This window comes from Sinocyclocheilus anshuiensis, unplaced genomic scaffold (assembly GCF_001515605.1).
Source record: "Sinocyclocheilus anshuiensis isolate Anshui unplaced genomic scaffold, SAMN03320099.WGS_v1.1 scaffold346, whole genome shotgun sequence".
Lineage (NCBI taxonomy): Eukaryota > Metazoa > Chordata > Actinopteri > Cypriniformes > Cyprinidae > Sinocyclocheilus > Sinocyclocheilus anshuiensis.
Genome location: NW_015546048.1, coordinates 206,715 through 218,366, shown reverse-complemented (window position 1 = coordinate 218,366; position 11,652 = coordinate 206,715). Strand labels below are relative to the sequence as shown.

Sequence of the window (11,652 nt, the reverse complement as noted above, 5' to 3'; positions counted from 1 at the left end):
CATTATTGTGTTTAATTCCATAACAAAATGGTTATGCTGTATACAGAGAATACAATGTACAAAGATGTGAGATGATTTACAAGTGCAACTAATTGTTTAGCTCTGTTCCAGAACCTAGCAAGCAGCATCCGAACCTAAATGTAACCTTGTAAGTGGCCTGTATGAAAACTCTACATAGGCAACAAGTAGGGTTGGACGTTAGTATGTTGCTGAGACAACAGTGTGCTACTCTAATAAGCAAAGTACAAACAAATATTCTGTAAAATTATCATTTTTTAATTAAAATGACCAGTTATTTATATTTTACAGTAAACAATGAAATAGCCATTTATTTAATTTCACACAGCTCACTGGGTTTTGAACAGAGCGTTTATGTTGTGTTTGTTGCTTAAAGGGATAGTTCACCCAAAAATGAAAATTCTGTCATCATTTACTCACCCTCAAGTTGTTCCAAAACTGTATGAATTTCTTTCTTCTGTTAAGCACAAAGAATGTTGGTAACCAACCAGCTGCTGGTAGCCATTGAATTCCATAGTATGGTAAAAAAATACTATGAAAGTCAATAGCTACCATCAACTGTTTGCTTACCAAATCTTCTTTTTTTGCTCAACAGAAGAAAGAAACTCATGTAGGTTTGGAATAATTTGATCATGAGTAAATGATGAGACATTTTTCATTTTCAAGCACCTTGTTGGCTACTTTCTTGATAAAATGCTTTTGTTTTTGCTCATTTGTAATTGAACATGAATATAACAAAAATACAAGTAAAAAATTAAATACCAGGTTAAAACTTGTAGTCTAGTGTCTAAAAGCCTTTAGAGACAGAACTCACATTCCAGGTCTGGTTCTTTCCCTGTTAGGTACCGAATCACAGCCTGAAACTGTCAGTTTGCGATGATGTGGATCAATGTCAGTCTCACAGTATGTCCTGAAATATCAAAAACCATCAGATTAGAGTATATTACGTCATTTCAGATGTTAAAAACAGCCTAAAATGATCTTTAGCCTTCGATAACACCTACCATTCATTAGCAATAGTGACATCAGAAGCAGTCAGGTCATGCAGGCCTGTAGACAGAAAAAAAAAACAACACAGTTGAGAGGAATTGCAAACGGAAGGCAGTAAACAGAGGCAGGCAAATGATCTTTGTTTTGCAGGTACTAATCTGAAAATCTTTACCTTCTTCACCTGAAAACATCCTTCCCGTGACCTTTGATAAGTACAATTCCAAGACTGATAACAAAGACGCACAATGTAAATCCAGAAGAGTCACACTTAGCCGAGATTTTGATATATTTTATCACTACTCACCTGAATGGAGTTTCATTAATGGTAGTGTAAAAATATTCATTTTTCAGGAAAACAGCTCTCTTCTGAGAAGGGAACACATCAGTAGTCACAGCTAGGCAGGCACGTGCACAGGTAGGGCTCAACCTGTGCAGAGCACATGCCCTTTTTGTCCTTACACTCCGAAGTGCCCTTTTTTTTTAGTTTTTTTTTTGTTCTTCTTCAATAAATCAATGCTATTGGTCACCCTTTACGTCTGTCTGTCTGTTTTGCAAATATATTTAGCGAATGAAAGGTATTAAAAAGAGTTTGTGACTAAATCTTGTTGGATCCGCTCAAACTGTCAGTCAAACCTCATAACTCCACCCCCTGTCTTGACTGACTGAGTGCAGTGAACTGAAGTTCCACAGCAGAGCAGCTGAACGTCTTGCAAGGGTAAATAAATATCTTCTTGTTTGTATAAGTACAGCGTTGTCTTTACGCAAGAAACACTAGTATGTCTACTGTATAAAGGCTCATGTTTTATGCATTTGAGGTCTGAGACCGGACCTGCGGAGAGAGGGCATTTGCCATCTAAATTAGTCATAGCCAATAGCCTACACTTAAATAGCATTTGCATACAGTAGCATTTCATCTTTTATAAAATGACATTTTGGCCAAACGTATTTTACAACAGGAAAAACTGAGCGCCCATATAGCTACAACAAACTTTGTAACCTGTTGATCAAAACGTAATGTGATGCTGCCGTTTTAATGATGGACAAATTGCACATTTGCACACACATTCGCTGGTCAAAAACCCGGCCATAACTGCATTTGAGTTTGACACAAAGCGACTGAGTGTTCCTCGTCAGCTAGGTAAAATATATTTCTAAGAAAATTCTTCTTTGATTTATGATGGCTATCTGCTGATACACTTAATTTATTAACATTTAATCATATTATATATGGTCACACTCACAGCATGGTTAATGTTTACGATGTTAATATGCATGTATTTGCTAGCTAGCTAATTTTTGAATGTAGTATTCTATACTCTCCGCTTATCATTAAGATGTAACCAGTAAAAAAAGGGGGGGGTGCCCTTTTTCAGTTTCAGCACATGCCCCTCAAAAGGTCTGTGCACGGCCCTGCAGCTAGGTTATTATTATGAGATAAAAATGAATCCAACAAAAGTAAACTTACAAGAAGCGAATTAAAGGTCAAAATCAACTCACTCCTTTCTCTACTGTTGCTCTGACATCCAGAGAGAGTGTCCCACTTTCCCCTTTTACCATCGCTGTTCTCAACTAGAGGATCAAAACACACAAACACCGTGAAGCAACTGATCAAAAAAAATGGCGTGATGAGAGTGTGTGTATGTTTATTTGTATGTATGTGTGTGTTGTTCCACTTACTGCATCTCCTGTATCTTCCCACTCCACCTCTGACAGATCCACACTGTTATAGTTCGGCTTTGGCTTCAGCTTCTTACCATCTTTATACTAACACTAAGTATAGAAAACATCAACTTTAATGTGATACAAACTAATAACACAATGTAATCAGCTCTTATGGGAAGTATGTGTAGTTTAAGGTGTAAGATCTCTAAAGGGAATAGTGTGGAGCTCACCAGAGGTCGAAGGTCAGGATGAGAGAGTATATAGCCATTATTAGTGTTTAAGAATGCATAGCCGTGAACTCCCAGCTGAAACGGCAAGGGAAAGAAAGTCCAAACAAAATCACATTTATTATTGAGTCTGCAGTCCAAACAATCGGTAATCATCACTCTGTATGCAGTAATCTCCATGGATACAGCCTGCCTTCTGAATGAAAAGATTTTAGATGCGATCAGTGTTAGTGTAAACAGAGGACTGCACCTTGTATCGAGGAGCCATGAGATGAGCTCTTTCAAAGGGACATCAGTGCCAACCACACCAAGGAGGATCCCATGAGACAGCTACAGACGAGAAAGAAAGAAAAAATCTCTCAATTTTAATTCAATTTGACCACCACAACCTCAAAAACCAACAATATGTCAGGCAAATATATGTTATAACGTGTTGAGTTAATAAAAAAACGATTGAATTGTTTAACAAAAACTTTAAATATCAAAAACAACATCAAAAAATATCGAAAACACCTGTGAAGGACATTATCAGTTATTGATTAGTTCTGGCTGGTTATATAAGCACGTTATATAAACTCTTTTTCGTCAGTGGCGCTGACGTTACAGACCTTTTACATCACTCTTTTTAGGTACAAAAGTCAGGCTATACGTTAGAATTATAGCGGTATATATTCGACGAACATGTTAGGAGTGTTGTGTATTGCATATTTAATGTTTTCGTTGGATTATATTATATGAGAGTTTACGTTTTATAAGGGATTATTTGTAAGCAGGGATGTGACGAGCTTCCAGTATAATGTACAATATCCGAGAATCACGAACTCAGTGTAAAGTTAGTTTAACTGCAAAAACGCTATGTTAACATGTCAAAACTAATTAGTGGTGAGCATTTTAATTCATCCCAGTGATTCGAATCACTAAGAAGAGTCGTTCAGTTCGCTTTCTGCAACAGGAAGTGACTGTTTTCAGAGTTATGAGTGAATTTTTGAATTATTCAGGTAGCTGGTTCATTCAAATCAACGAGTTTATTTAAGTAATGGCTTTTATCAAGACAGCAACAGTAATAGCTTAGATAGTGTCCTTATGTCATTTTAATTGTGTATTTCATTTTTACACATTCATAATTCTTCCTGGCGCGCTCCTTGATGAATGAGACTGAATTACTTGAACTGAATGAAAGAGATTTTTTTGGTGGAGCCACATTTTGCCTTAATTTATTAAGCAGGTCAGGGAGGTCATTTCAGAGAGAGCTGAAGCTTTTAAGTTTGTTTTTGGCAACTCACTGTTTCTTCTTTCTTGCTGATCACAGGCATGGCCACAGAGGTCATCAACAGCAAGCTCTCGGCCTGTGTGTTAAAAAGCTGAAAGACGAGAGAGAGGAAGAGAGAGACAACACAGACTGAACTAATGGTAAATCCCGGCCAGGCCTGTGAAGTGGATAGCAACCTGAACAAGACCATAGAATACTACCATTAAGAGCAGGTGCTTGTCTGGTAGGTGGAATCAGTTTCTTACTGTTCTACCAAACAAAAGGCAAAATACAGTAACTACGCCAACACTGAAACTGGAATGGCTCCAGAGTTTATGGTTGAATTGATATCAACTTCCTGAGCGTGTGGAGCCAAACTCATCTGCCACAAGTCAGATCATAGTTTAAGAGACCTGATTTTCAAGACGTCTGTTGCCTTTGAAGAAACCTCTCCAGATTTCCACAGAATTCAAATCTTCAAAGAAGTCAAATTGTACACATTCAAATTTGCCCTCTTAGCTCCATGTTACACACTTACCATATTTAAATCCCCATAATCGAATTAATGCAGAAAATGTGAGTAGCACCTTTGTGAAAATTATTTAGCTTAAAACCCGCGTATCACATTAAATGTAAGACTTGTTAATCACCTGTCACAATATGCTGTTTTTACACTGTTTTTAACAAAACAAACAAAAAAATGCATTCATAAAGGATTCACAGCACATAACATCTAGACCTGTAAATGGAATTTGTGAGAATTCCTTTTGTTTTTGACTGAAAATCTACCAGACGTTTGATTAAATTAAAACCTTCACAGGCATCATAACGTCTAATTACAACTAAATTGTATCTAAAAAGGAACTTTTAGCAACTAAATTCTAAGAACATGTAAACTACTGCATTTAGGTGTACAGGATAATTTTTGATCTACTGCTCAGAACGAAAGAGTTTACCTCAGCTGTATTGGGTAGCTGGATTGGGATGACAGACATAATAATGTAACAGACATAATGAAATCACTTTCAGGTAATGAAATCACAATATGAGAGGTTCAAGATTAATGAAGGCAAAAATTATCAATATGAAGTTGCAATATGCAACATGACATTTGTGTACAGTACTGCCGTCTACAAAAGGAAAGAGAGTGAATGAGAAAAGGTAAGCAGCTCACCACACTGTCCATGTAAGCCTCTGTCCAAATGATGTCATGATCATGGTTGATGACCATTGGCCTGCTCAGCACATGAAGATATTCCATCACATTCTCCTGTACATCTGCCAGAGTAGAGATATGAGTGTAGTAACCTAATTACAAGCACACAAAAACCACAGTAATGAGAAAATGTGATTGATTGATTTATGTGTTACCAGTAGAGGGCATAGCTGTCACAATATTTAATTATAATTTTATTAGAGCAGCTTGTGGAAAGAACAGAAATATCAAGATTTTTTTTAAATTTTTTTTTTACATTGTCATTTCCAGGCTTGAAGAAGGCAGGTAAATTAATAAAATCTAAAAAGTCAAGGAAAGTTCTATTGTCAATATTATTTTGCATAGGTCTGTCAAACTGCCTTTTGTGATCAGTGTTGTTATTGTTAACTAAAACTATAAAAAATGGTAATTGAAATAATGTAAAATAATTCAAATTAAATTAGAATTAAAATAAAAGCTAAATATCAGATGAAAAACTAAGCTAATTAGAAAGGTTGGCAATAAAAAAAAATGAAAATAAATGTATTTAAAAATAAATGAAAGCTAAATAGAGGCATTTAAAAAAATTTTTTTTTACCAATAATACATTTAAAATGAAAACTAAAAATGTAAAAATAAAAGCTAATTCAAAATATGAATGAATGATAAAACAGTATATAAGTAATACTAGCTCAAATGGCCACTAACAAACACTTAAAGCCTTTCACAGTAATAATTCCTCAACTGGATAAGAGTGTGTGAAATCTCATCTACGTAATGTTCTGAGAGAAGGAAGTAATGAGAACACAATAAGAAGGTGACAGAGAGACTGAACATGACAGTAGTAGTCTGGTATACACACTAGCTTACTTGTGTTTATTTAACTTATTAATGTAACAGAACTACTCAGATTACATATACACAGCACAGTGATTACTCTAGCTGTTCAGATATAGGCACGTAACACAAGACAACTGGCCTGTACTTTGTGTTTGTTACTGCTAAATAGATGCAATAGCTGTAATAGCTTTAGTCCTGGCAGAAGGTGTTTGAGGAAACTGGGCAGATGCAGCAGTCAGTCACGGAAAGAAATCCAGATTAAAATCTTTCACCTTGACCCTTGACCCTTCTGCTCCTTGACCCTGAACTGCAGCCAAATCACTAATCTTGATGCCCCCTTGAGTTCTCGATGGTTAAGAGAGGTGAAAAACTTCTTTCGCAATCAGTAATCCAACGTTTGTCGCTGTTTTGAACTTATACTACCATGTCACATTTTTAAGATGTTGTGTCAGATTAAATATTTTAATTAATATTTAATAATATTTAATTAATACATTTTTTTAAATAATTTTTTTATAGTAAAATCCAAAGACTCACCAGTTGCGATTCCTGGCATCAAAAGTGACAACTCCATTTTCATCAGGTGTCCACTTGATACCTTTAAAAGTATATAATTGAATATGATTACTGTCTACTCTCCATGAGAGAGAGAAGGATTTCTGTGTTCATATGCGTGTAAGATCTGGAAAGCATGAGTTTATTGGTTTTGTTACTGTGTCAATAGTGTGATGACATGATGATGAATGAAAGAGAGGCAGAGAGAAGAGCCTGAGTCATTGTCACCACTAATCACACCTGTAATTCTGTGTCAATCAGACTCTCTGTCCTGTGTCTGAGTGAGCAGAAAGGCATGTTCAAATGTGTCATTTTTGTGTTGTATGTTAATAAGAATAATCACTGTGCTTTCATGCAGTAACCTGGAATGGTGCATTTAAAGGAGTAAGGCTGATGTGTGATGATTACCAGGGTAAAGTCTGAAAAATCCTGTTGAACTGCCGAAGTACTGCCACGTTAGTGTCGGGTCCTTCTCGAAGTTACTGGTAAATATGTCATTCAGCGCTTCTGACATAAACACCCCATTCAGAATATCAGGATCTGAGAGACAGAGAGAGATTTGCTTTATATATTTTCTAATCAGGTATGAAAATGGACCATTTAATTTCTGCGTCTTACCTTTGTTATAGACATTGGTGGGCACTTGTATGACACTTTGCTGGGTATTGACAGGCACTTTATTGAAGTGTTCATTCTCCTCCAGAGGAAATTCTCCCCCTAGCTCCACATTGTTCCCATCCTCATCCAATGTGTTAATCATCATGGAATTGTAGTAGTCAACCTGCAGAAGAACAAGCGCATTTGAATATAGACTGAGGGATGAACAGAAGATTGAGGGGATGGAAGAATGGATAGATAGCTTGCGTGGCGCAGCTGACACAGAACAGCATACGCTTTTTACGTTCAGTGGATACTCTCCAAAATGGCGCTAGGGTGACGCGGAGGAGACAAATCGTTGAATAAAGTCGTTTTTTTTTTTTCTTTTGCACACAAAAAGTATTCTCGTATAGCTTCGTAATATTATGGTTGAACCCCTGATGTCACATGGATTATTTTACTGATCTCCTTGCTACGTTTCTGGATGTTGATTGTGGTAATACCCTTGCTGTCTATGGGAGGGTCAGAGAGCTCTCAGATTCCATCAAAAATATCTTAATTTGTGTTCCGAAGATGAACGAAGTTCTTACGGATTTGGAACGACATGAGGGTGAGTAATTAATGACAGAATTTTAATTTTTGGGTGAACTATCCCTTTAAGATGAAAGAACGCCCACATATTCAGGTCAGATATAAACTGGTTGTTATATGTCTCTCTGGTAAGCAGATGGGTTGCTTGTAGGCTGGCACCGGGGCTATGGTTAACAGTACAAAGTAATTAGAGTGTAGAGTGAATTCAAACAGATGCCAGATAACTAGACTCAGCTTCATCTGACATTTACCAGCACTTAGTGATTTACGGATAAAACCTGCTTCCTCTGCAGATTATGGGTTATCGATTACGATATCAGAAATATCCCTGATTGATTTGATGTTAGGATTGAAATGAGGGGGTAAATTTTCATCTTTTACTGTCTCAATAGACAAACCTTCTGTAAGAGTTGAGCGCCTGAGTATGTTTGACAAGGCCAAAAGCTGTTTTCCAAAGGTATCGACCCACAGTTGAACCCTGTTCAGAACACAAAAAGCATTAGACATTACATCTTCCTTACATTTTATTTAAGCAATATCAAAGCCCGGTAGACAACAGAATGTGATCATGAGATTACTTTTAAGATATAAACAAGAAGTTAATATCATGTAAATGACATTTCAGACAATTATATGTCTGGGGGAGGGATGTTTTCATTCTAGAGAGCATTTGATTGGACACAAAAATCTGTAGTACAGCTTGAGTCATCGATTTGTTTTAGTCTAGGGTCAGCAAGATTTTTTTTTTTTAAACGAAATTAATACTTTTAATTAGCAAGGATGCATTACATTTATCAAAAGCTATAGTAAGACATGTATATTGTTATAAAAGATTTCAAAAAGATGCTGGTCTTCTGAACTTTACATTCTTTAAAAAATGTGTCATGGTTTCCACAAAAATATTAAGCTGTTTTCAACACTGCCAATAATAGGAAATATTTCTTGAGCACCAAATCAGCATATTAGAATGATTTCCAAAGGATCATGTGACACTGAAGATTGCAGTAATGACTGCTGAAAATTCAGCTTTGCACACATGAATATGAAAGTGATGGTTCTCAAAGTGGAGGATATCGGGCTGCCATCATCAGCTAATTGTGGATTGTTAAGGAAAAAGCAGGTTCACAATTTTCCTCTTTTGTACTGCCAGTGTGAATGCTAACGATTTTTTGAACGAATGGAGTGGAGGTTAAGCTTTGGCTTACAGTATTTTGGCTTTATACAAGGGGTGACAGGAGGTGTGCAGGTCATGACCTGCAAGCATTAAGGTGAGACTTGGAGACATACTGAAGTTATGCACAAGGAATCAGAGGAGCGCTATTAGTGGTTCATCTATTCGCTTTGAGTTTATTGTGAGATATTTATGTTGAATTTAGCAATTAAGGAGCCAAAAATGCTAAAGGTCTCTCTTACATTGTGCAGATTCTGTATTCTTGGGGTTGTTGGTATGTCAAGACAGTTAAACTTGTACAGAGATGAACTGAACTCACGTTTCAGGCGATATCCTCATCTGAGCTTGTGTTTGGATGGTCCAACTTGAAAACAGCACCCAGAGCAATGTGATGCTCCTCATCTTACCCATCAACCCCTGCTACGTGCATAAAACGTAGAAGACAGACAGTGTGTGGTAATCCCAGTCTGGTCTTGATATCAGATTGTGCCCAAAATACACTCCGGAAGCTTCAAAAGTGTGATTTTGGGTGACACAGAAAACTTCCCAGAATCCGGCTGCTCTCCCCATTCCTGATCATCCCCCCCTTGATGCTTACATCTCATCCTTCCATCATTCTCTTCATCAAGCTCTTTCTTCCTCAGAGTTTATATGAATCCTCTAAGAGTCCCAAAGATGATGTCTTCACTCGGACTGACTTGCCAGCTAGCCACTTTTGCAGTTCCGCCCGTCTTTCGGTTTCTCTCACCCTCATCTTATGTTCTACGCAGCTGGGAGGAACTGAAACCGAAGCAGATACACTCACACACTCACTTTGCCCTCCCCACTATGATAATCCACATGGATTACAATTCGCTCCCACAGTGGGAGAGAGAGACAGAGAGCGAGAGACGTAGAAGATGTAGGGTGGGTGAGGGGCAGATGTATAGGAATAGAGAGATAAAGTGAAAGAGAAAAGGGCTTCTGTGAGAGGATTATTAGTGTTTCTGGAAAGAAGGAAACTAAACCTTGCACCAACTTTCTCAAGCACATAGAGTTTATTTGGACACTGAAGTCATACTTAAAATGTATGAATGTCATCGCACAAGTGGAATCTGCACATAAACGATGCATAAATTATTTATTTTGAACAACTGGTCCCAAAGTGATTTTTAGACTATGTACACTACCAAAAATTTGGGGTCAGATTTTTATTTATTCATTTTTTTTTAATGTTTATGAAAGAAGTCCATTATTCTCACCAAGGCTGCATTTGTTTGATCAGAAACAGTAAAACACTATTTTGAAATGATTAAAATTTAAATTAAGTGTTTTATATTTGAATATATTTAAAAATGTCATTTATTCCTGTGATTGCAAAGCTGAATTTTCAGCAGTCATTACTCCAGACCTCAATGTCACATGATCCTTCAGAAATCATTCTAGTATGCTGATTTATTATCAGTGTTAAAACAGTTGTGCTGCTTAATATTTTTCTGTAAACTGATATTTTTCAATATTCTTTGATGAATAGATTTAAAGCATTTATTTGAAATAGAAATCTTTTGTAACATTATAAAACTTTACTGTCATTTTTGAATATAATGTCTACTGTTTTTCTTTAAAACAATCATCTATCCTCCAGTGAAATCTCATTTGATAATCGCTGAACTACATCATCCTGCTTTATTTTAAGCGCTATTAAAACAGTCCACATTCTTTTTCTCTAAAACATGCACACACTAGATTGTGAGTTCTTTTCCCACTGACCCACTAAGTGTAAATAACAGCTTCCATCCTCCAGACAGATACATACCTGTGCTGAGTGTGTGTTTGTGCTTGGAGATGTGAGCTGAGGATTTCAGTCTGACAATGAAGGCTGACACAGTGAAAGTTGTTACAGAATGACACATTGTATACTGCAAGAGAGGATGATTTTTAGCTTTATTGCAATTTTTTTTTGATGATTTTTAGGAATTGATACTTTTTTCAACAAGCATGCTTGTGTCAATGTGTCAATAAAGACAATTTCAATATTATAAAAGATTCTATTTAAAACTGTTCTTTTGAACTTTCAATTGCTCAATGAATTTCACAGTTTTCTCAAAAATATTAAAGGGATACTCCACCCCAAAATGAAAATTTTGTCATACTATGTACATGCTTGCTATAGAATCACACTGTTAGCTTAGCTACATGCTAATGTCAAACAGTTAAAATAAGTTTTGAGCTGAATCTACTTATATATGATCTAAATATTAGTCAGTACTGAAAAGTAGCAATAAAAAGTTCAATCTCATTAAAAATTTCATTAAAATCACAATGTTAGCGTAGCTACATTCTAATTCAAACAGAAATCAATCATGAGTTGCTGCCTATGTAGAACATTCCAAATGACTAAAATATAATTACATTTAACATATATTTGATTTATATTTTTATTCAATACTGAAAACTAGCGGCCTCCCGGTTTTCATCCAAAATATATTAAATTGTGTTCCGAAGAAGCTTTTAGGGGTTTGGAACGACATGGGTGTAAGTGATTAATGACAAAATGTTCATTTTGGGGTGGAGTATC

At 36.2% G+C, this 11,652-nt stretch overlaps 1 protein-coding gene across 1 annotated transcript; it reads right to left on the bottom strand.

Moving 5' to 3' along the window:
• Window positions 1-3,814: 3,814 nt before the first annotated feature.
• LOC107699033 (voltage-dependent calcium channel subunit alpha-2/delta-4-like) lies at window positions 3,815-7,184 on the bottom strand. Its single transcript, XM_016500192.1, has 6 exons — window positions 7,145-7,184; window positions 6,719-6,779; window positions 5,321-5,454; window positions 5,103-5,120; window positions 4,181-4,258; window positions 3,815-3,856 (listed from the first exon to the last, which is right to left on the bottom strand). The coding sequence occupies exons 2-6, from the start codon at window positions 6,759-6,761 to the stop codon at window positions 3,815-3,817; spliced, it is 315 nt and encodes a 104-aa protein (XP_016355678.1). The 5' UTR covers window positions 6,762-6,779; window positions 7,145-7,184.
• Between the last annotated feature and the right edge of the window lie 4,468 nt (window positions 7,185-11,652).